This window comes from Drosophila sulfurigaster, chromosome 3, assembly GCF_023558435.1.
Source record: "Drosophila sulfurigaster albostrigata strain 15112-1811.04 chromosome 3, ASM2355843v2, whole genome shotgun sequence".
NCBI classification, from domain to species: Eukaryota; Metazoa; Arthropoda; class Insecta; order Diptera; family Drosophilidae; genus Drosophila; species Drosophila sulfurigaster.
In genome coordinates this window covers 13,135,677-13,162,722 of record NC_084883.1, presented here as the reverse complement: position 1 = coordinate 13,162,722, position 27,046 = coordinate 13,135,677, and the positions used below count along the sequence as shown (strand labels likewise).

At 35.0% G+C, this 27,046-nt stretch overlaps 1 protein-coding gene across 1 annotated transcript; it reads right to left on the bottom strand.

Annotated features, from left to right (window-relative positions):
• Nucleotides 1-15,762: 15,762 nt before the first annotated feature.
• On the bottom strand, nt 15,763-22,735 carry LOC133843211 (segmentation polarity homeobox protein engrailed). The gene is made up of 3 exons (XM_062276651.1): nt 20,754-22,735; nt 18,202-18,299; nt 15,763-16,547 (listed from the first exon to the last, which is right to left on the bottom strand). The coding sequence occupies exons 1-3, from the start codon at nt 22,171-22,173 to the stop codon at nt 16,299-16,301; spliced, it is 1,767 nt and encodes a 588-aa protein (XP_062132635.1). The 5' UTR covers nt 22,174-22,735; the 3' UTR covers nt 15,763-16,298.
• Nucleotides 22,736-27,046: the final 4,311 nt, after the last annotated feature.

Sequence of the window (27,046 nt, the reverse complement as noted above, 5' to 3'; positions counted from 1 at the left end):
GTCTCGCTTGTACACTCTTTCTCTCTCTCCTTTTCTCTCCTGTTGGGTGAGCTGCACTTGTGAATTACGTGCCATAAAAATCACATCAATCGCATCCGTTTCAGAAACTAGTTGCTATAAAAGTGCAATTACCCGCATATGCAAAAAGGGAGGCACTTTAATTTATTGTTCCAGTTCCAGTTTCGGTTTCGTTTTCTGTTTCTGTTTCGGTTCCATTTTTAGGTTTAGTTCCCGCTGCAGATCGAGCATAAAAATAAAAAAGACGAATAAAAGGGAACAACAACATATAAAATGGACATTAAATCTCGCTGGCGAAATCTCACTTGCATTTGCATGCCACGCCCCTCCCAAAGTGGGTTGAGGAGGCGGCCTAAGGAGTGAAGTATACTTTTTATACCCACTACCTATAGAAAAGAAGGGTATTATAACTTGGAAATGTATGTAACAGACTGAAGGAGGCATCTCCGATCCTATAAAGTATATATATTCTTGATCAGCGTGAACAGGCGAGACGATCTAGCCATGTCCGTTTGTCCGTCTGTCTGTCTGTCTGTCTGTCTGTCTGTCTGTCTGTCTGTCTGTCTGTCCGTCTGTCCGTATGAACACCTAGATCTCAGAGACTATAAGAGATAGAGCGATAATTTTTTTCGACAGCATTTGTTATTTTTGCACGCACATGAAGTTTATTTCAAATATTTGCCACGCCCACTTCCCTCCCGCAAATCGACAAAAATCGAATAACAAGCATAATTTTGAAGCTAGATCGGCGATTTTTGATACAAACAATAATAACAATAGTATTTTTAAGTCCTGAAAATTTAATTACGATCATATTAAAAAGTCGAAGATATTAAAGAAAAACTTTCATACTTGTAGTTGTTTTGATTGGCAATGTAATATATTTTGCACTCTACAGTATATCTTGAATGTAGTAATATCAATGTACCAAATATACCATTTTTGTGGTATATTATAATGATATATTTTGAGAATAATACCGCATTGTTTTGCTTTTCTTTCAAAATGGGTTGGGTGGTAAACACTCGACTGTAGCTTTCATACTTGATTTTTTAGTATTGTTGTGGTATATTACTTTTGGTATATTTTAAGAATAATACCGCATTGTAATGCCTTTATTCAAAATGGGTACCGAGCCCACTCGACTTTAGCTTTCTTAATTGTTTTTAGTATTTATGTAGTATATTAATTTAAAATATATTGTGAGAATAATACCACATAATTTTGCCAATATTGAAAATGGGTAGCGAGTATCTCACAGTCGAGCACACTCGAATGCAGCTTTCTTACTTGTTTTTGTGTAGTCTAGTAGTAGGGTAATATTTCTCGGCAACAAAAGGAGCAAAAGAAGCAGAGCAGCAAAAGCTCAATTTGTACCTCAATTAAGGCGTCGTCGCGTCGCTTTGCTTGGCTTGGCTTGGCTGCCATGGCACAGTGGTGCGAAAGCTGCTCGCCACGAGCTCAACTTTGCTTGTGGCGCATTTCCGTTTCCGCTCCAAGGTTCAATCTCCCCTTTCCCCGCTTAGCTCCTTCCTCCATTGAGTTATGGCCTCGGTTCGTGCTCGCAACGCTGCACGAACGCAGATAAAAACTGTTTGGCAAATTTGCCTCGTCCTTGCGTCCTGCCTCACGTTGCTTCCCGTTTATGCTTTGGGTCTGGTGAATGGAGAGATAACCAACGGCGGGGCGCTATTTTCAACACATTTCGCCAGGATACACACAACACATCCTTTCGTCTGTTTTTTTTTTTTTTGAGTTCCTTTTTATTGCGCCAATGTTCGAGCTGCACTTTTTGTGTCTTTGCTTTTTTTTCGCTTCTTCACTGTTGCTTTATTGAGCTTTCAGCACTTTCGCTTGTCTGGGGTGAAGGGATGAACGAGTGGTAGAAAGGGGAAGGGGAGGGGAGTGGAGGGCACCTGGTACACTGAAAAGTGCAGAATCAAATAATTTACTTTCCAATTCGCGCTGAGATCACGTTTTTAATTTGAAATTTTACAACTTGCGCGCACAATGTTTATTTTAACTCCGAGGGGCTGCTAGACAGAGATGGTGAAGGGGAAAGGGGGTGGAAAGGGGGGTTAAGGGCGCAGACAGTGGCTGCCAAAAAACAGATTCCAACTGCGATTGCGATTGCCAAGTGCTCGTTGGCTGCCGCTGACAGTTACCCAGGGCTGTTTGTTTGTTTGTTGTTCTTCTTCTTGTTTTGGGGTTGCTCATCGCTTTGCTTTCAGTTTGAGCGTCAGCGGAATCAGCGCCACATTTGTTTATGGCCCGCACATTTACCAATTAACCCTTGTCTCCCTCTCTCTCGCTCTCTCTCTCTCTCTCTCACTCTTTGCACTCGCTTTGCATATAAACAATTTGTTTTGACACTCGCAACACTTTTGGCCGCGTTTTGCACAAAAAAAGAAATACATAATAATATTATGCACGCTGCGACACCGGCTAACAAGTTTTACTACCAACAAAAAAAAAAACGAGAAGCAACAACAACTGAGTTGTATTCGAATGCCAAGCACTCTTACAAAATTGTTGTACTCAGAAAAATTTACTAGGATAAAATGTTACAATTGTTTTAATAATTAAATAATATAAGAAAATTATTTTTTTATGATTGTTATAGAACTATCGAATGGTTTTAGAAAGACAAGCTCTCTTCGAAATATTTATAGAATTTGCTGTAACGTTAAGTTGCTCTATCTAGTTTAGAATGAAATCCTATATTATCCTATAATTTAAATGTATAATAGCTTTAACAAAATTAAAGTTTTTCTTTTATTGGCTTCATTTTGAGATTTTTCCGTTCTAGAAGAAAGATTATAATCTTGAATTTCAAGATTGGTCAATCTAGATTTTTAGTAAAACTTTTAATCTTGATTTAAGAAAAAACTTCTTGGATTAATTTTGACATAGAATAATCTCGACTTAAGATTCTATTCTTGATTTATGCACGTTTTTCCAAAAATTTAAATTATAAAAAAAAATGGATTAAATACATAAAAATGATACTTCTGAAGTGAATATATGATTTAATTATCAATTTTTTTTTTTAATTTATTTAACTTAATGTTTAAAAAAAGTGTATATTATCTAAATCTTTTGAAATTTGAAGTAAATAGATAGTGAAGGATTGTTTTAACAAAAAATTAAAAACAAAATTAAAAGATTGATTTCTAATGGGATAATACAATTTAAAGTCATGGTAAGGAGTTAATTTACTTTTTTGATTAATTGTATTATTTTAGGGTAGATTTTAAATATTCAAAACTGAAAAATATTTTCATCATATTATATTATATTAGATCAATATTTTCGGATAGGTATTTAATTGAAATAATTTATAAATTGAATATTAAGAATTAAAACGTCTTAAATTTAAAAGGTAATATAAAACTTTTAAATATTTTCGATTAGTACTTAATTAAAAATAACATAAGTGAATTATTGTAATTGAATTCAATTCTTATTGCAAAATGTTAATATCATTAGATATCATGACTAGAAATAAATAGAATATATAAATTAACAACCAAAGAATATAATAATACCATATAATTTTTTATTGAAACCTTGACTAAAAAATATTATTATTTGAAAATGAGATCATTTAATTTTACATTAAATATTTTAAAATATTTTTTTTTGTTTATTCCTTATAATGGCTTTTAATGGAAATATTCTAAAGTAAGTTGAAAAAAAATTGTTTTTATATTTCTCTTTTTCAATTCGCATTCCACAAATTGCATAACTCAGCTGAGCTACCCGTTAAGTAGAGTTCATAAATTGCTTAAAACAATACGAAAACAAATTTGTTTCATTGTGCAAATATTTTGATTTAATTTGTGCACGAAATTTGTTTGTCTTGGGCTTGGTCAGTTAGCGATTGACTTGTGTTAAAGGCCAGCTTCAGCTTGGGTGTCGCAATCGCAATCGGCCTCGTCCTTGTACTTCAACTCCCTCTCTTCCCACTGACTCCTCTCTATCTTCTCTCCCTTGCATAGCTAATTCATTAATTAAACCAAATTTGGTTGTTGTTGGCCACCCACAAAGCGCGATGCTTACGTGAGATTTTGATATATGATCGCAGCAGAATTTCGATGAGGGGAGAAAGATCGTTAGTGAAATGTGCGACGAATTTGGTTTCGGGAACTTCTCTACTTATTGTTGTTGTAGTTGTTCGTTTGCATTATGCGAATTTCATCGCATGATAAATGACAAATTTCCGTTGCACTTTGCCGCAGTTGAAACTCATTGTTTGTCATATTCAAATGCCAAAAAAACGACAAACAAAAATATTGTCATTATCGGGATGCGACTCTCGCTCAGTCGCCTGACGATCATTTGTCTTGCAATTGGAGTTGGAGTTGAATGTTGCTGGTTGCTGGTTGTTGGTTGTTGGAGTTGCCATCGTCTCCTGGGGGGCCAAGCAGACACCAGACAGCAGACAACAGACAAGAGACAAGCGACACATTCTCAGCCATGGCTAATGCATTTGGAGTCCACGATCAAGTCAATAACCTCAGTCAGGCCTCGTTCAGAGCAGACCAATGTGGCATCAGCTTATTAGCCAAATGCATATGCAACTTTTTTTGCATTTCAATTGCCAACAACTGCCTGGGTGGCAAGCTCGTTATACACTAATACTAACACACACAATCGATACTAACACAGCCAATCATAAAGTTTTAATTGAAAGGTTCGAAAGGCATTTCACCAGCTCGTTATGTGCTATGGATAGAACTTAGAGTCGTAAATTGCTAAACTGCTGTGATTTATTATCAAATGTTTCAGTTTCGTTTCTACACTGAAAAAAGACGAATTTCTAAAAACAAAAACATTCATCTTAAAAATTGTGTTCTTAAAATAAGATCACTTTAAGAAGACACTCTTAAAACTAAAATCATTTGTTTGGAAAATTACAAATTCTCAAAATAAGTCCAAAAATACTAAATTTAAGTTTCAGAATTGTAGAATCCATCCTAAATTTAAAATAATTCATTTTTAACTAATGAGTACGCCAAAGTACAAGAACTAATGAGTACAACAAAGAACAAGTTTGGATTAAACCCTATATTATTATAAAAGAAAAACGCAATAAAGTTTATATTAAACTCTATATTATTATGAAAAGAAGAAAGAAAGCTACAGTCAAGTGTGCAACTTTAAGGTACCCGCTATCCATTTTTAATGAAAGCAAAGCAGTGCAGTATTAACTTTAAAACATTCCTAATTAATATACGGATTACTGCAAATATACCAAAGGCTATATTTGGTATTTTGATGTAGTATTACAGTCAAAATATATCAAAGTGTAAGAATACATTTAAAAATATCGCAGTGAAGTTTGTATTAAACTCCATATTATTATTTTTTTTTTTTTTTTTAATGAAAGAAAAGTGCAAAGCAGTACAGTATTAATATACCAAAAAATACTTATATCACAGACTGTATTTGGTATATTGTTATAGTATTACTGTCAAAATATACCATAGAGTGCAATTGTCAGCCAAAGCAACTAAGACCCCTAGAAAGTAGACGTTATTTTCCACAGAAAAGTATTTCTCAAAAATCATAATATTGCAGGCATAAGAAAAAATGAAAAAAAAAATGTATTTAGTATTTTATTTAATACTCTTTTACATTTTCCAATTTACTGCCAAGTTTTTAAAGGGTAAATTAAACGAAGAATATAAAGATATATTATATTATAGATTATATATAAAATGTTCACAAATCTTTAACATTTAAGCAATATAGATATTTTATATAATATATCAGAGACAAGTACTTATTTATTTCATACAGGGTATAAAACAATCGTTGCTGCTCACTTTTATGCCAAACCAACTCACACTTCATTTGGCACTCGCAACTTGACCCACGGTTCAAGTTAATAATTATGAAGTATTTTATTATTTTCGCTCGTTTCAGCGCTTCTATCGTTGTCGTTTATCGATTGGTCTTCTCACCTCGAACTCGACTTCGAATTCATATATGAGAATCTGAACCCGAATCGGAGTCCGTCTTCGACTTTGACTCCACAGCGAAGCGAGGCGCGGCACTCATTGAGCTCTCTGGGGCTGGTTGAAGAAGAAAAAACACCTTAATGGCATTTGCATAAAATGAAATAATAATCAAATTCAATTGGCTGCCATGTTTATGATGTTTATTTAATGTTATGTGTGTTGCTATTAAACATTAAAAAGGCACAAAATAATGATAATAATGTCATCATAATGTTCGTTGGTGTCGAGACCCACCGCTGTGACCCACCGCAAACATCAACAGCAACAGCAACAACAACGTTGCCAATGAAAGTTTGTTGCAAGTGGGAAAAATGTGAAAATGGAAAACTGACAAAAAAAAAGAAGAAAATGGGAAAATGTTTAAATGCCTGTTTCAGCCGGTTTCGTCGGCTTTGCTCATTTCCCATGCATTTATTCATTATAACATATATTTATGACTATTTGCGGCGACCTCTGAATGAAAATTCAATTCATTCGCTTGTTAACAATTACAATTACACAATTCAACATCCGCCTTTATTTTCCTTTTTTTGTTTTGGCCACCCACTCCAACACAGAAGGCGCCACAAACTCGCTGCCATTATGTCCATATAATTGTTTGAATTATTTTGTAATTCAATAATTGAAATGGCCAGTTATGCTTTTGTGAGGTCATAAAACAGCCAGCTACTCAAGTGGAATAACAAGTAGTAATAAAATGTAGAAAATTCTCATACAAAAGACTTAAGAACTAGCCGAACTCAAAGTGGTTAATTGAATTGTATAAAGATAGATACGAATCAAAGAGAGAGAAAGAGAGATAGAGAGAGCAAGACAGAGAGAGAGAGAGAGAGAGAGAGAGAGAGAGAGAGAGAGAGAGAGAGAGAGAGAGAGAGAGAGAGAGAGAGAGAGATATGGAGACATAGAGTATTTCTAGTCGAACGCTAAATTATTATCACACTATTATTTTCTAAACAAAAACCTAATTTCTAATTCTATTTTCCTAATTATTTTGAATACTTTTAAACATTCACATTAAATTAAATTGAATACAATTTTAATTAAAGGGAATTTTAATTGAATGTGAGTGTTAAAAAAAAATGTATATTTAAAACAATTCAGAAAATCTAATTAATAATTTCTATAGCTCTAATGTTTAAGCCAATAGGAATTTACTATAAAATGCAATGTCTAAAATGTCAACATCTTAAATATTGTTTTTCTGATTTGTATAGCTATTCAGAAAACCAAATTAATAATTTTCTTAGATCGTGTAGTTTAAATTTAAGTAAATTGTTTTAGATAGTAGAGATTTACTATAGCTCATTTATACATTTTATTTTTGTACCAGCGACTCATTGGGTAGAAGAGTATTAGAGCTTTGTGCAGAAAGAAGAATCTTTAGTCCAAAAAAATATATAGGTTTTTGATGACAAATCTAAGAAGTTATTTCTTATTTAAGATATAATATTATACGGCAAAAACTGGCTATTGCTTTGCTTGACAATGATATATTTAGTACTCTAAGGTATATTATAAATGTCATGCTATATAAATAAACCAAATATAACAATCGGTATTTTTTAGTGTTTTTGTGGCTTACGAATTCGGTATATTTTAGGAATAACACCGCACTGTTATATATAAATATTAATATATGATATACAAATATACCAAATGTAACATTCGGTATATTTTAGTATTTTGTGCGGTGTATTAGTTTTGTATTTCTTAAGAAAAATACCGCACTGTTTTGCTTTTATTGAGAATTGATCAAACTCTACTATAATTTCCATACGTTATTTTTTCATATTCATTCATTCTAATGAGAATGAAATTAGAACTAAAAACAATTATTCATTTGATGATTATTTATCATTTATTCATTTTATGAATTGCAATGAAAAAATCACATATGAAAACTTAATTTTTATTAAACTGTTTAACCACCAATTTATACATTTTAATCTTTTATTTACTTGTATTGAAGAAATCAGAGTCTCAAATGCCAATAGTTAAAATTATATAAGCTACTGTTGAGTGGCTCACAAAAATAACAAAATTAATTCTATTGCTACCATTTAATACCGTGATTATAATCTTATTTAATCAATTTGCCATTTTTATAAATTTGATTCTTTAATTTAAGCAACTTTAAGTTAAGCAACTTTTCAAGTCAGTTAAAACTTTAATGACATCACTAGAAATAATATTGGTTAAACAAATTGTCGCCTCATCTTAACAATTTATCAGATAATTTGCATAATGCATGATGTTGATTTGCCATATAATATGATATTTTATTTATATGTTATTTGAGAGAATTGCAATTTGGCGAAACGAAATGTGAAATCAAAGCATTAAAATGTAGGTATTATTTATGAGCTCAGAGATTAGCAAGTGTTAAACAAATGCTTTGCATTTCGTATTTCACAAATCGCAAATTAATTGTTTATCTCCAAATGCAGGCAGGATAATTTATGGCAATCAATTAATCGAGTCAAATAAACAAATCAAATCAAATGTGACTAAATATCTTTTTCGTAATGAACACGAATTTTGATTTATATTTATGGACGAAGAATGAAACAAATTTTAGCCACGTTTTTCGAGTCGAGGCGCCTTTGTTGGCCAAATCAATTAGCGGGGCATTGAGAGCAGTTAGCGAGCGCTGAAGGTGCAAATGCGGCAGTCAAACAAAGGCGCAAGCAGTTGACCAATTAGCGTGCCCCCGCTGCAACTCTTGTGGCATGCAACAAGCTACATGCCGATAGAGGAAAAAAAAGACAATCAATTACAATTACTTACGACTTTGTTACAAAACTCACAAGTTAACAGCTCAAATATTTGTGGGTCGCTAAGCGCCGCCGCTTTGCTTCGATCTTTCGATTCCAAATGGGAATACATATATATATAGTCTGAGAATGGCCGAAAGTTAGAAAGAGAGAGAGAAAAGTCGCTTAAATGCGTTGAGTCAACAGCATTGACGTATTCGAGTTGACGGCAATGATGATGTGAATGTGAAGCTGAAGCTGAATCTGAATCCGAATCCGAATCTGAAACTGACTGTGAATACACTCACAGTCTGTTGTCTGGTGTTGGCGTTGACTTCTGCTGAAAATGTAGCCAAGTGTTTGAATGTTTGTTTAGGCTGCATTCAGAGATACTTTGACTTTGGTAGCGCCAGAGAGCGCAGCCAGCAGAGAAGACAGCAGGGCCTCACTTGAAGATACACGTACTACAAGATACAACACACACAACCAACACAACCAACTGAGAGCCACCGAGACACACCGAGTCACAACTCAGCGCCTGTCTGTTGGCCATAATTGAGTGCACTTTCCATGGAACTGGCAGCGATTATGAAATGCCCCAACTCCAAACTCTTAGACTCCATCTCAGCCTCCATCTCCATCTTTTCAACTGCCACTGGGAGTCTGTGGCTGGCAAATGAAATGAAATGAAACTGAAACTATTATAGCCACATGCAAATGGCGCACATCATCGCAGGGCATCAAACAACAATTTTTTGTCTTGCCTCCCGAAACAGCATCGAAAAGAAAACAAGGAGGAGGGGGAAGAGTAAACTGCATTTTATTATCGCATCGTAAATCAATTGATAAAGCGAAGCGGAAACAAGTGGCATCCACAAATTGCCCATTGCAACAAGAATAAATCTGCGAGACGCCGCGCACTCTTTTTGACATTTACTATACTCAATGCGATGCGATGCGATGCTCACTAAAATACAATCTAAACTCGCTTACTCGATGTGCAACTTATATCACTCTTATGAAAGGGGCACTTCAATTGCACTCAAAGAAAAATATTCGTATTAGATATGTAGGAAAAAAGTAAATTTATTTATTTTAAATTCTAAAATTATAAAGAAAAAAAAATCTTATTGCGGAATACGAATTTGTAAAACATACATTAATATTCACATTAGATGCATTTCATATTCACATAATAAATTAATTTCGGGAACATATGTAACAAAATAAAATAATAAACAAAATTTAATCATTTCACAAAAAATCGTTTATTTTATATATTTTATTATACAATTATATTATTAATTTCTTTATAATAAAAATACCTAGAAGAATGAGTATACATTTAAATAAAAAAAAAAAACAATAAAAAGGAATTATTAAAAAATAAGTGAGTTATTTCATTAAATAACTTGTTATACAGGAAAAACATAAGCATCGTTAATTCTAAGAATTTATTTTATCAAATTTCTCTCAAATCAAATCAAATTTCTCTTTTGAAAGTTAAATTATTAATATTTAATTTTTATATACCTCTTTTTAATATTTTTTAAATTTAATTTTTTTTTAAATTCAATTAGATATTATTCAAAATATAGTATTAATATTTTCAATGTAACTTGTATAATATGTATCACAGGCAAATAAGTAAAAATTTAAATAATGAGTAAATATATTATTTCCTAAATATATATGTAATTGTCTCCCTGTCTTCCTCTATTTTTTTTTTAAATTTTTTTGCACAACAATTTAACATTTTCAATTTAAAAATTATTATTAATAATATCTTTAATATGATGCTAACGCTTTTCTTGTATACAAAGTTATTTAATGACATTACTTACTTATTTTATCATCATATATATTTTTAATGGTTTTATTTAAATTTATTTTATTTTAATTTATTTATTAACTTAATCTAATGAAAGTAGCTATTATAAATAATTTTGTGAGTATTGTAATTTTTTAGAAATTTGTAAATATATTTAAGGTATTATTATTTGATATTTGCATTTTCTTTTCAGACCCAAAAAACAATTCACTTCCAACTTATATATTATAGTAAGGCTTATTGGAAAACTGCTATATCTGTTCATTTAATATTAATTATATAATTTACTTATTGTTTAAACAGACAGATTAAAATAAAAGAAGAGAAAAAACAGCTTCCATTTTTCACAAAATTTGAATAGTAAAGAAAGAAAGCGTACTCGCAATTTCTTTGAGTGTATGCGAGGCGAGTTAGGAGACATTGTGAGACGAAGAGCAATTAATACGACAAACTGTAAAATGCATCCATCGGGGGCCGTCGAATGAATCGCTTTGCAGCAGCGGCAAATGCAATTAGCGAACTCTGGGGATCTGTGGGGTCTGTGCCACGTGGCGATATCAAAGGGGAAGCAGCAGCAGCAGCAGCAGATTTTTAGACTCAAAGGCGCATAAATCACACAAAGAGAGAGGGTAGTAAATGGAGAGGGGAAAGAGGGGGCGCCCACACACGCAACAGAAGTGAGGGGGCTGATTGAAATGGTAAATGGGTATGAGGTTGACTTATGTTTGTGCCATTTGAGAGCAGCAGCAAACACATGTGCTGTCTGTCTGTCTGTCCGTCCGTCTGTCCGTCCATCCGTCTGTCTGTCTGTCCGCGTTGTATTTGTCAGTTTTTGTGGCTTTTTAATAGCCGATCCTCGACATTGTATGCGCAATTGAAATTCCGCTGTCGGAAAGTGAAATTTAGTGTGTCACTTGGCAATTTTAGCTAATTAGAAGTGTTGAAATATTCCTTTGATAGCCCAACAGACAGACTGAACTACTCGACAAAGAGCCAGTTTCAGTTCCAGTTCAAGTTCCAGTTCATTTCCGGCTCATTTGAGCTACGCGTTTTGTAGCTGATGCAATTGGCTAATTGGTTCATTACGTGCGCAAATGGATTTGCGCCTCTATAATACGCCTGATTTAAGTTGGTTTGGTGGGTGAGATAGACTGAGAAGAGGAGAGAGGGGGAAAGAGAGGGGGGAAGGGGAACGTACATTACGTAGTCGCGGCACATAATCGTATTTCTTTCTTTGCGCTAGCATTTGGCGTTCGCAATTAGCGTTCGCATTAATTCATTTTATGTGCGCCGATCTCGCAGCCAGCTTCGCTCTCCTCTCCTCTCCTCTCTCCCCTCCCTCTGTCACCCTCTTGCCAGTCATCGCCACATCAGCTTCAGCTGCTCGCATCAACGCTTGCCAGTAAATGTCAGCTGCCCCCGTCCCTCCTCAATTCCCCCCTCTTTGCAGTCGACTCCTACTACAACTTTGTCTGTGCTGCATTTTGCATTTATTTTCAGCAAATTAACGCCGCATCTTGCCACAAAAATCTGTGCTAATAAATCATTTGATGTTGCTGCCGCTGCCGCTCGTTGTTGGTTGCTGCATTGCATTTGATGCCACCGTGTCACAATATTTGTTTATATGAAGATTTGTTTTTAATTAAATGGCAGTATCAAATCGAAACCAATGCTGTTGCCGTCACTCAGCCTCATCCTCTCAGTCTTAGTCTCATCCACATGATTGTGCAATTAGCGAATCAACCAGCTCTCTCTCTCCCTCTCTCTTTCTCTCGCTATCTCTTTCTCAGACTTGTTCTCTGTATTACCCTCGCGTCTGGTGACAAGTTTACATGATTTAAAGTTGCGCCGGCAAAATGCCTTTGATGTGTGTTTTCCTCGTTGACTGAAGGCGACGGCAAAAGGCGCCTCATGACAGTCTCCCTCCCTCCCTTCCTCTTCGCTGATATCCCTCCCCCTCTGCCATCCGATTAGCCTATTAACCTGAATCCACACTCGATTAGCACTCCACACAAATGCAACATTTGTTGTCAAAGCCTAAAGCATGAGCGATTAGTTTGCAATCAAATTAGTAAGTGAAGTTCATTTGTTGCCCACTTAATTATCGCTTTGACATTGTTGTTGCACTCCTAATGAGATCTCGCAGTTCACACTTTATATATAAGTTTGCTAGAAATAAACATATATATAAGTAATTTCACAGAAATCAGTCAAGTCTAAAAAGCAACTACAAAAAATATATAATATTAACATTTAATTTATAAATTAATTATATAAATATTAAAAAAAGTTCGTTGAAATAAGTGAAATCAAAATCCAAATAAACTACAAACATATATTTGCATTCAATATATACATTTGTTGAAAATATATAAATATTATTATTTCTTTGAAATAATGCACAAAATAAACAAGCATTGTATTTATAGTGCTATCAACAAAAAGTTATAATGTAATTTATATATTTATATACATTTTTTATATACATACTTGTCACAACTAAAACTTTTCATAATCATTCTTTGGAAAATATATTGTACATTTCTTAGAAATAATGTAAATTCGATAGAAATATATAACATAAAAATATACATTTTTAAACTCAAGAACAAATTAAACTCTACAATAATACTAACAGTAAATAATACTCCAATGGAAAATGTAATGCAAAAATATAACAAATAAAATGTAAAAAATCGCATATTTAATATAAAGATAATATTGAAATTCTTTATAAGTATATACAAATAAGATTTCAATGAAACCAGTGACATTATTTCTAAAACATTTGATGTATAACACTCTGAACAACTGAAGCTCTTATCATTATTAAATTAGAAACAATTCTTTAACCTCATTGTATAACTCTCATAACAACTGATACTTTTGCTATTACTACAAAAAAATTCTTTTACCTCATTACTTCACTCATCTTATACGGACACTCTTATATTCTTTTCTATGATCTATTAAATAATACAAAACAAAAAGTAATAATTTGACCAATTTCACACAAACTTTTTGAATACCTTAATTTTCTCCTCTTAACTTGAAAGTAATTAAATTCTTATTTGACATATTCATCAGTATCAATATGATATAACACCTATTGACATTTGAATTCGAATCAAATATCTCAACTGTCTGTGTTTTATTCTCATGTTCAAGTGAACAGTTAACAAAAATTCGTAATAATGAAACAAGTTTCTCTTGTAAGTTTTGCCCCCGGATCAGTTTCAACACATGTTTTTATTGATATCGTTAATTTGCAACACGATGGGCGTCAAATGGGCGGATGCACTTTTTATATGGGTGAAAGTTTTATTACAATCGATTTATGTAGCAGCTCATTACGAACAAACTGTACATCATCGCCACTAAATCGCTGGGCGGCTTCAATCAATTTGAAATATCTACAGCGATAAAGTCCAAGTTGAAGCTTGCTTTTTGGAAATTAGAGTTTAAGACGGAATTTCAGTTGCTTAGTGAATAAAACTGTTATATAAATCACACTCCAATACTCCAAATAAGTTTAAAACTTCCCATTTCGATTACTAAATATAATTTAAGACTGTTTTGAAAATGTGTTTTGGACATATTTTTGCCAACTCATTTGTTCTAATGTTCAGTTGAAGCTAATTTTAAAAATTCGAATTTTAAAACGAAGTTTTATTAAATCATTGCCTAAATGTTTGTTATAAAACACTTTCTTATAGCCCAAATAACTTCCATTAAATTCTAAAATAGAATTTTAGACTGTTCTGAAAATATGTTTTAAATATATTGTTGCCAACTCATTCTTTTCAATGTTCTGTTGAAGCTAGCTTTAAAAATTAAAATTTTAGACGAAAATTCCTTAAATAATTCAATTTAATTCTAAAATAAAACTTTAGGCTGTTTTAAAAGTGTGTTTTGAATATATTTTTGCCAACTCATTCGCTCTAAGGTTCAGTTGAAGCTAACTTTAAGAATTAGAATTTTAAAACTGAATTTCATTAAATCATTTCATAAAAGTTTCTTATAAAACACTCTCCAATAGTCCAAATAACTTCCTAACTTCTCTTTTAATTCCAAAATATAATTTTAGACTGTCCTGAAAATGTGTTTTGAATATATTTTTGCTAACTCATTTGCTCTAATCTTCAGCTGAAGCTAACTTTAAAAATTACAATTTAGGACGGAAATGTATTAAATTATTGCATAAAAGTTTCTTATAAAAATCTCTCAAATAGTCAAAATAAGTTATAAAGTTTCATTCAATACCAAAATAAAATTTAAGGCTTTTTAAAAATGTGATTCGAATATATAATATATATAAACTCATTCACTCTAATGTGCAGTTGGAGCTAACTTTTAAAATTGGAGTTTAAGACGAAAATTTATTAAATCATTGCATAAATTGTAGTTACAAAACACTCTCCAATAGTCCAAATAACTTTGAAACTCCCTATTAAATTCCAAAATATAATTTTAGAATGTCTTCAAAATGTGTTTTGAATATATTTTTGCCAACTCATTCGCTCTAAGGTTCACTTGAAGCTAACTTTAAAAATTAGAATTTTAAAACAGAATTTTATTAAATCATTTCATAAAAGTTTGATAGAAAACACTCTTCTATAACCCAAATAACTTCATAACTTCTCTTTTAATTCCAAAATATAATATATATATAATATAATATATTTTTGCTAACTCATTTGCTCTAATCTTCAGTTGAAGCTTTAAAATTTTAGTTTAGGGCAGAAATTTACTAAATCATTACAAAAAGTTTGTTATAAAACACTCTTTAATACTCCAAATAACTTCCCATTCAATTCAAAAATAAATCCTTGGGCTTTTTTAAAAATATGTTTCAAATTTGTTTTTGTTAAATAATTCTCTATTGAATATTCGCTGCGAATATAATTTGAAACTATTCAAAAGCCTTTTTTATCTGTCGCTAATTTATTGGACTTAATACAGCTGGTTTTTTACATGCCCCCAAGATCAAGATCATAAATTAACAAAATGCCGATATGATATAATTTTTTAAATATTTTTTGTTTTATTTAATTCATTTTTGTTGTTGTTTTGTGTTTGTTTTAGCACATGGATTTCAATAGATTGCTTTTAACTTCTTTTGTTTTGTGTTGTATTTTGTTTTTTGGGTGCATTTTGTTGTTGTGTTTTTTAAGCATTTTTCATCCATAACATTTTTCGTTTTTGTTTTGTTGTTGTTGATCTTAAAAACTAGAAATACTTCTGCGTCAAAGCGAGACAATGGAACTAAGCTAGGAAATTAATCTAAAGAACTTTTAAATTACTTATGTTATAACATATCAAGCTGAATATAGTATTTCATATATATATAGTGTAGTATGTAGATAGAATATATAGATTAAAGATGTGTTGTTGTTGTTGTTGTTGTCGAGAGAGAGAGTTGGCATAGATCGATTGCAAAGCAATATCTATGGACATAATACTTTCCATAACTTGAAATCGTTGAAGCTTACATATATTACAAATATTTTCTTTGTAGTTTAAAGATAGATTCTAAGTTAAGTAGTATAGTTGTATTTTACAATTATATCACATGAACACTTTTGTACGCCGCATTATTGCACACTGAGGACCAGCCTAAAGAGAGAGTGAGAGACCAATATCGAAGAGAGAATCGGAGAGAGAATTGCCTTATGGAATCTGTCCGTTCATGCGCATCTCGAGCTCCTCCTCCTCTTTGGTCAACGGCACCGTCGTATGATTGTAGAGACCCTGGGCCATCAGCTGGAGGGCGAGGGGATTCTTCGATCCCGTCGACTTCTTGATCTTGGCCCGTTTGTTTTGGAACCAGATCTTGATCTGTGCCTCATTCAAACCCAGCTCGGAGCTCAGCTGCTGACGGCGACGTTCGGTGAGGTAGCGATTCTCATTGAATTCTCGCTGCAAGTAGAAAAAAAGAGAGAGAGACAACTGATTAGTAATTGTGTACAAAAGAGAAAGAGAGGGAGAGGGAGAGACATTTAGGTAGATTCTCTGAGGCAAATCAATTATTTGCGGTTTAGTTGAAAGACCCTGGCACAGTGTGAGTGAAATACGACCATGAGCATGTCCAATTGGTTAGGAAGGAACGGAACGGTGCCGCATTAGGATATATGGCTAGATGTTTAGGCGGGCGGGACGTGCGGTCGCCAGGATGCAAACACAGCGGGCGGGCGGGCGTAAAGTGTGTAAATATTTTGGTAATAAATGTGACACAACATGACAGTGAAAAATGCAACTGGAGTGGGCAAGGATTGGCATTAAGAGAGAGTAAAGATTGCACAGGGCATGAGTAGAAAGCAGTTGAGGATTGCCAAAGGAATAAGATTGCAGTGAGCAAAAAGATTAAACAGGGACAAAGCAAATGTAGTGAGTTAGGTATTAAATTAGATATAGTTTTGACAAACCGAATTGGGATTGGATAAGCCAGGGATTGAAGTCTAAGCAAAGGAATTCCTTTTGGCAGAAGGATTGAGACTAGAAAAGGGAAAAATTAAGGAACTAGTTTCTCCATAATTTAAAAAAACTAGATAAGAGAATGATTGAGGAACTAGTTTTCACATAATTTTGGTATAAAAAGTAAGACTGTTTAAGGAAAGTATTGAGGAACTAGTTTGAAAATACTTTTGGCATTAAAAGTGAGACTAGATTAGGGAAAATTTGAGGAACCAAACTTAAAAGTAGAATATATTCTAAAAAGATTGACTTTAGATTGAAGAGGAAGGGTTAACCACTTATTATGAAAGTAAGATATTATATTATTATTAACATATTTGTCAATATAAGTGAGTCTATATGGGTAAAAGATTGCAGACTAAATAATGGAGACTAAATAAGACAAGGATTGAAGATCTAGTTGGTAAGAAAGCTGCAATTGCTTTATGAAAAGATTTAGCCTACATTCTATAATAGAAATTGTTGAGAGAAGCTAACTTACTTAGTGCTTTCATAAGTTTCAGTTTGCTTGAATTGTGGCACATATGCTAAACGGAGTTTTTTGCCTGATATGTGATTTAATTGGTCCTTGATTTCGACACATAATTTTCATATAACATTTGCCTAATATATGATTTAATTCTATAATGAATTATGCTAGGATTGTAAACATAATTTTGATGTAACATTTCTAAAGAAGTATCTTTGATTTGTACACATATTTTAAAAGTAGAATTTTCCCTAATATATAATTTACTTCCTTATAAAATTAATGCCAAAGTTCCTTTTAATATTTTCCTTTTTATATCATTCAATTCCACAGCAAATTGTTCTTAGATTGTAGACATACTTTTGTCGTAACATTTCTAAAGAAATATCTGAGATTTGGGCACATATTTTGCACCCTAATATGTATATGATTTACTTCCTATTAAAATGATGTCAAAATTCCATTTTATGTTTTCCTTTCTATATTCTATATTTCAATATCACAACACATTATGGTTGGACTAAAGACATATTGTTAATGCAACACTTTCCCTAATATATAAAGGAATTTAAAGCCTGAGTTGGGACACATATTTAGTAGGATTTGTAAAGCTCTTCATGTGATGCTTACCTTGAGGCGGGCCAATTGTTCGCTGGAGAAGGCGGTGCGTGGACGCTTCTCGTCATTGGTCTTGTCCTTTGGTTGCTTTGGGCGACGATAGCGGGGTCCTTAAAATGAAAATGAAGAAAGAAAAAAAAAAAGACAAATGGAAAGTTAGTTGAAATTCCAACAGACACGAATATGTTGAAGTCCCCCTTCATTTGGTTGTGCATATAATTAATGATATTAATGGTTTAATTAGCATAAACTCGCTTTCTCAAACTAAAACTAAGACTTGTGGCATGCAACACTAGCGTGTGTGTGTGTGTGTGTGTGTGTTGCGTGTTCAATTTGTCAGCTGTCAGCACAGCGTCTAACGAACTGTGGAGAGAAGGAAACGGAGACGGAGATGGAGACGCTGACTGATGAGTCAAAGTTGAAACACTGCAAAATGGCTTAATAATGAAAGCCGCCAAAGTCTATAACTATAGTTAGTTAAAGCTGCTAATTGACAGCTTCTATAATTGCCACTCTGACTGAGTTTTGAGTGTCTACTTTTTGCATATGTGGCATTCATCGACACATTGTAAATTATAATTTAATTGCTGCGCTTTTGCTAGCGATAATTTGATTAATTTCCCAGCCTCTAATCGCTGCCTATCAACGCCTCGTTGTTGTTAGGCGGTTGTCGATAGTTTTTTGTTGTCGGTACAATTCCATCGACACCAAATTAAAAAACCATTTCGAGTCATAAAAAAGCACTTAACTTGTCAATTAACGCAACGCGGCAATGAGCAACATGAGCTCGGAAAAATAGATTTTTCCTAGTTGCCCCCTTTTTTTTTTGAGTCTTTTCTTCTTTTAGCTTCTTTTAATGGGCACTTTCACTGCGCTTCTCTCACACTTCTCCTCCTCACAACAACAAACAATACTGCTGCGTCAATCGTCAGCGCATTTTAGTCGACGTGACCTGTGACCTGCGACCTGTGACCTTCGATAGGCTGCCGCCTGCGCTACATGTTGTCACACAAAGTGTCAGCTTCAGCTACAACTTCAGCTTCAAAGACCCGCTGCGTGAGACCCCGCTGCCTCTTCCCCTCTCTCTCTATCCCTCTCTCTCTTTCTCCATCTCTCAACTAATTGTTGCAATGTCCTTCGGTTTAATGACAAACAGCATGAAAGGCTGCCGCTCCACACATCAACTGTGTGGTCCCCGTTTGCAAAGACACAATATCATGTGTCGCACTTATGAACTCAACTCTCGCAGTCGCAGTCAACAACAATAAAAAAGACGAGCTCATAAAGCAATCTCTGTTAACTGCGCCAATTGCTTTTGATTTAAGCAAAACAATAAACTCGACTAACTGCTGCGAGTGTAATGCGAATACGAACTCAAGATTGTAAAAAAAACTATCCATTAATATATGCAACACTATTATGGCATTAATATTTACAACCATACATTACTATATTAATCATTTGGTTATAACATACTGCAATTAATTTGAACAATTCTAAGTTTTGGCAATATCTTGCATAATAGTATACTAATGTACTATATTTTTAAATGTATGAACAAAAAGTATATTAGTCTGCATTATATTACACTTTTACATTTATTTAGTATATTAGTATACTATTATTTTTGGTATATTTTACTATTTACTTAAAAATGTTTTCAGCACTATCAAGAAGTATTTTTTTCTGTTTATACCATAATAATTATAATATACATATAATGGAAAATAAATATTTCGATGGAAAACTGTTTTAAAATTAAGCTTTTAAAATATGTAGAAAATAAATACAATTACTACATATCTTAAAAATTTAATTTAAAAACTTTTCTCCACCGAAATATTTTAGTTTTTTATATCCACAATTTTTTTCGCTTTCCTAAATTTTCTCTAAATACTATTTAACTATTTTATTTATTTTGTTTTCTTCTTGAAATGTGTTCTAAATGATTTTCTTAATGTTGCAGCTTTGTAATATTAAAACTCAAATTCGTATATAGTTCTTTCTATTTTATATATTATCTATTTGCCTCTTGTCTGTATTCCAATCTTGACAATATTGTCAATATAATAATAATATAATAATATCCATGATATATTCCAAATTTTTTCCTCAAGTTAGCAGAACTATAGTATTATATATTATAGTATATAATATAATATAATAATGTAGGTGTGCTATATTGTGTTATAGTATTAATATACCAGTAAATACTCTACTAATATGATATACTATCATATAATAATATAATATGTAGGCCTATTTGATTTTCTTCCCTTTTCTTTTACTTTCATATATACCTTTTATTCTCTTATTGTCTTGCCATATCCCCAAAGAATATTTCTTTTCATATATTATCATACTAAATAATTTCCTCAAATTTTTTCATCATCCTTTATCTTTAACCGAATTTCTTTTAAATATTTTTCTCAAATCTTCCTTTATCTTTAACTGAATTTCTTATAAATATTTTCTCAAATTTTTTCATCATCCTATATCAATAACTGAATTTCTTTAATTTTCATAAATCAAGTTCCCCCCTTAGAAATGTTTTTGGTACACACCTGAGCTGGGACGATCGCTGTAGCGGGTGCAGTAGACCCACGCTGGCCACATCTCGTTCTTGCCGCCCTCGGTGGTCGTGGATCCGGTCTCGGAGCGAGTGTCGTCGGAGGATTCCATGCCGGAGTCGCGGCTGACCGCCGAGGGAGGCGGAATGGGCTGCGGACTGCTGGCGTTGTTCGCTCCGGCAAGGCGGCTGCTGGGCGAGGAGTTCAGCGAACTGGCCGCCGAGGAGCAGCCCGATGTGGAGGCGGAGGAGATGCTGCAGCTGCTGCTGTTGCTGGTGGCGGTGGAGGAGCTGCTGCTGATCGTGGAGGCATTCGAGGCGGGTGGCGGACTGGCCAAGTGGCTGGCACTCGTCGCTGGCGTCAACTGCGACTGCGCTTGCACTGGCGATTGTCCAATCTGGGAGACTGTCTTGCAGAGCGAGCCCAAGGCAGACTTCTCCACACTTGGTTCGCTGAGCTTTGCCGACGGCTGCAGCACAGCATTGGGATTGGCATGTGGATGTGCGGAGGAGCGACGGAGGCGACTCTGGACGAGCTCCTCATGGATGCGTGGATATGCCGCCGGATTGAAGCAGTTCAACAGATTCGCACGCTCCAACATCATCGCTGCGGTGGCTGCAGCGGCTGCCGCTTGCTGTTGCCGGCTGAACTCGAGCAGATCAACGCGTGTGAAGGCGGAGGGCGTGGCAGCAGCAGCACGATTCGCCTCAAAGGGTCTGAAGATGCTGGCAGCAGCAGCGGCGGCAGCTGCAGCAGCAGCGGAAGCATCGCCTCCCTGCTTGGTTTGCTTGGCTGCATCGCCGAAGCGATCGCTGAGAATGTTGGAGATGGAGAAGGCCAGCGAAGGTTTCGATTGCTTGCCCTGCTGATGTGCTGGCGGCGGTTGCAAGTTCGCTGCACTCGATGCTGCTCCCGAAACGGAGGCGGTGTCATCCACATCGATGTCGTCGTCCTCCTCCTCATCCTCCTCGGTGGCCATCGTTGTGGCGGTTTGATTGTGAAAACTGTCGCCGAGTATGGAATCGTTCTCCTCCTCCTTGATGGTCAGCGTGGAGGCCGGCGTGGAGCAAGCGCCCGTAGAGTGGGCGCCAGGTGAGCCGCTGGCGGTGAGACGTTGCTGCAACGCTGCGGCATGCAACGCGGCCGCATCTATGGGATGGTGAAAGACGCCGGCGGAGGCGGCGGCCAATTGCTGCTGATGCAGTTGCTGCAACTGTTGCAGCTGATGCAAGTGCTGCAACTGCTGTTGCTGGTACAATGTGGCAGCTGTGGCTGTGGCAGCTGCTGCTGAGCCCGGCTGCAGACTCATGTCGAGTGCGGTGATGGAGACTTGATGCTGCTGGAGTGGCGAGTGTGGCAAACAACCTGGTGGACTGGGCGCTGATTGTGGACTGCAGCGATCCTCAAGGGCCATTTGTCAATGCAAACTCACTTTGTGCTTTTCTTTTCGGTTCACTTTACAACACTGTTTTTCTCTTCTAGTATTTACACTTTGCGTTCTCACTTGGTATTGAAATATATATTTATTTGTATGTCACTTTTCTGATTTGTTCGCTTTTCTTGTTGTATTTTTTTTTTGCGTATGCGTTGCGCTTTTTTTTTGCTTTGCTTTAGCTGTTGTTTTTCTTCTTGTCCGACGACTGCGACGCGCACGTCTGTTCGATGCGAGCTCAACGACTAAATTAACTAATCACAGTTGGCCGTCGCTGCGACGAAGCCAGCAGCAGCAGCAGCCAGGCAGCGACCGATTGAACTGTCAGCGCGAGAGCGAGACAGTCGCAGTCTCGACAGTTCACATTCATGCCTGGGGTTGCAACGTATTCGTCTTCGTGTGTGTGTGTGTGTGCACACGAAAGAGAGAGCGAGAGAGAGAGAGCGCGCTCGACACACTGACAGTGACGAAGACGCAACTCAAACTTCGACTGATCGATTGGCAGAGCCTTTTCTCTCTCGGCTCTCTCGCTCTCACTCTCGGTCTGTGTGTGTGTGCGCGAATTTTGTTGTGACACTCGACGTTGTCACCTGCAATCTGACAGCACAACAATGTTTCCAGTCAGCGCAGTACACACAAGAGCGCAGCAGCAGCACGAACCGGTTTTTCGTTATACTCACTCTCGCTCGCTCACTCACTCACTCATTCGTGTTGTTGTCGTTCGGTTCGTTCTTATGTCGTTCGGTTCGTTTCGTGGCTTCGTTTCTTCGTTCGTTGGCTCGCTCGTTTTACCCGCTCACTCACTCCGCCTTCACTCCACTCGTTTTGGGGCCCGCGCGCTTGTTAGGGCTCGATATGACTTTATTATTGGGAGCTGTCATGCGGTTGACAACTGTGTCGCTGTCTGCGTCTGCGTCGTCGTCGTCGTCTACTGCTGCTCTCTCTCTCTCTTTGCAGTGGGGCGTTGCCTTGACGTTTGACTGTGGCTATGGCTGTCCTGTTCGCACACACGTGCGCATGCGACGGAAAATGGCTGCGTTTGTTGGTTTTGCTAGTTGATTTATCAAAATCGCACGCTGTCTCTGTCGTTGTCTCGTTGTCGTCGTCGTCGCTGCTTCTGCTGCCCGAAACGGTTGACTGATGCGCTGCACTCTCCTCTCCTTCTTCCCCACCCCTCCTCCCTCTTTCCAGCGCTGCACTTGATGAGCATTTAGTTGTGTTGATTTTGTTTTTGGCCGCGACGTTTCAATCTGTGCCTACAACTTTATCGACACCCAGCATCGAGCATGATCGACAATCGACACAACCTAATTACATATACATACATATAAATGTATATATGTATGTTGTACTTTGTTTTTAAGCTCCGCAATTAACGCGCTTAATGTAGCGAACATTTCGTTCAATTGATTGATATTTAATTGATTTTTAATTTATTTATTTCACTCATGCACATATTAAATAGCAATCTATTGGCCAACGAAGCGTGGCCCATTAGCATCTCTCAGTCAAATGTGTTAAAAACTAATGCCATTTGGCATTGATCAACATCGAAAATCAACAACATCTTCTACACCAACAACAACAATAATCTTATCAAAAGTCACATCTGCCGAAATGTGAAACATGTGCTGCGCGCAAAGTATCAAATAGTATATATTTATATACATTTATCTATAGATCCGCTGATATATGGCACATAAATCAAAAGACGAACGCTAATGAATTTCATTATTATTTAATGTGTTTTTTTCATCATCTTCTTCTTATTGTTAATATTTGTATTGAATTTGGCTGCGAGGCGTGAAATTAGTGTAGGAATGTGATTTATTCGATGAGCTTCGTCGCCTTATCGTGTATCGATTAATGGCAATTGTTATTAATTTCTGATTTCCTGCCAAAACAAAGTCGACTAACAAAAGCGTCGCTGGTCCACATCCATATTAAGATGAACCGCATTCGAATTTGAAATTTACAAATTCCAAAATTTTCGGCTATAGACTCGTTTTTTTTTGGGAATGGCAACAATGCCATCGAATTTATGTCATTTTTATGCGCATTTTTATTGAAATGGCGGCAAATAAATAAATATTTTAACAATGCATAAACTATTGTTGGGCAGTCAAATTAATTAAATAACCATAACGCGGCAACCAACAATAACAGCCGCTTAACCGTTTCGACTTTAACCGTTTCGAAAGAGCGAACTTCCAGTCAGCCATTAAGACACGCAACTGGAATATCGAATACACTCAATTTCGAACTCGACGCGCACACAGCTAGCTGTCTCGCTTGCACGCGTGCGTTTGCCGTAAGCACCACAGCGGAGAGCAACATAACAATGGCTGCTGCTTTGCCCGTTGTTGTTGTTGCTGTTGCTGCTTTGGCTGCTTTTGGTTGTCGTTTGTTGCCGTCGGCGCTGAGCGGCAATAAAAGCAGCTGTTGATTTTTCCCTTCGCTGCGTAACCCACAAAATACAAAAAAAACAGTAACTACGCATGCCGCCCTCTCTCTCTCACTCTCTGCCCTTCTCTCCCCCTTTTTTATACACGTTTATTGCCATGATTTTCAATTATTACCATTGTCATGTTTGCTTTGCATTTGCGTGCTCGAAAACCGACAAGCGACAAACGACAAGCGACAAGCGATGGCCACAAAGGGTTAAACAGCCGTCGACAGTTGCGTAAAAACGCGTTAATTAAAGTATTTTTTTTTGTTTAACTTGTTTTTGATTACAATATATGTTGGCTGTTGTGTCTAACGAGAAATGAGAAATGAGCACAGGGAATTGCCAGCTGCTAATGAGCTGCGCTTTTTCTTCTCTCTCTCTTTCTCTCCGTCTGTTTATTTCGCTTTCATCTTAACACTGTGCTACCGTTTGCCCCTAATGATCAGCTATCTGTTATACTTTACCTTTCGCTTTAGGCTTGAGCATAATGACACGACTACAGTTATTTAAAACACATACAAAAAAAAAAACATACAAAAAAATGAAACAACAGCAAAAAGAAGTGCGAAATGTTTTTGCCTTAATTGCGGCTACAACTTAATTTGGCTCACAACGACAACAATTCACGTATGCAATTGCGCTTCCACTCCACATGCAAATACGTAAACAAAAAACTCGAAAATTAACTAAAGAAAAACATCGTGGAGCAAACGAAAGAAAGAGAGCGAAAGAGAGAGAAAAACACATGTCTGACACGGCAGCCACGAGGAGCGCCCTCTGGCGGTCATCGACGCTAAATGGTCCAGCTACGCGTGGAGCTGTGTGTGTATGTGTGTGTCTGCATGTGTGTGTGTGTGCGAGTAATTTAAAATTCATAATTTACACAGAGAGCCATGTGCTTGTGCTTGTGCTGAGTGCCGGCGAACGGCGGCGAGAGTTATTAATGATCCCTCGCCTGCCTAGCTGAAGTATCAGCATTAAGCTTAGTCCCCATCTCCTCCCCCTTCCACCCATCTCTTTCCCACTCGCATGCTTTGCCCTCACAGTGGGCAGAAATGCAATAAACGCTTATTATGGCTCATCATCGAAAAGAAACTCTTTAAACGAACTCCATATATAATGGGAAAGAAGTGTAGAATTGATTGAGTTGAAAAAAACATTTACTGACCACTTCTCCTCCAACTTCATTTTGTATTTCTACTTTATATTCTTTCATGTGGAAAGTTGACTCATGAGTTTTCTTGATGAAAATACAAAATTCGTTTGCTGGAAAAGTTTCATAATTGATTCTTTGCATAACAGCTTTTTTAAAGGTTGTATTACAATTTTTAAAGTTGTATTATCTCATTAGCTTTCATATTAGTATTGAAAATATATATAATATAAACTTTTTTTGTGATATTTCATTAAAATAATCCTAAGGCTCTTAAGTTTTTTAGTTTGTTTTTAGTAGTTCTAGTTTTAGTTCTCTAGCCACATTAAAATATAACACTGGATATCTAAAATCTTTTATTTATTTGACATAAATTTTGTTTAGTTTATTGTGTTTTCATTAATAGAATTAAGTACAATCTTCTTAGCAAATTAAATTGCTAAAATAATAAAAAACACATTTTGGAATATTAATATTAGAAAAATTAAAAAACAAAAATTTTTCACTATTATTTTGGAAAACTTTTTCTGAAAAATAAGAAAATATCATAATACATATATAAAATAATAAAATAAATGACAATTTGATTACAAATTATTAAAAAAAAAATAAAGAACTGATATTATATATTAATTTTATAGAACACTTTAGCTGAAAAATGTGAAAATATCATATTACACATAAATCTAAATTAATAAACAAATGTCATTTTGGTAAAAAATTTTTGAAAATATTAACAACAGAAGTTATTTATTATTTTTTGTAGAACAATTTTTCTGAAAAATGTGAAAATTGTGAAAAAAAAACAATAAAATAAATGACATTTCAAAAAAAAAATATTATAGAAATGAAGAACAGAAATAATTTATTCTTTTTTTTAAGAACACTTTATCTGAATAATGCAAAAATATCATTATACATATACTACAATATAAGAGATGAGACGAAATTGACATATTCTACTTAAACTTATTAAATTTCGTTTCATTATTAATATTTTTTAGTTTAGCACAGAAAACATGATTCTATAAATATCTCATTGAGTCGATGGCCTTAGTAGATAGCACTCCCTTCTTTTAGTTATTATATTATTTTATATATTATATTTTAATTAATTAAATAAATAAATATCACAGAAAATAATTGAACTGTTTTGTTTTATATAATTTAAAATACTTTTCTCTTTAGCAACCAAATGAAACAAGTCAGAAAACACTTAACTGCAATTAAAAAATTTCTGCTGCTTGTTTGTT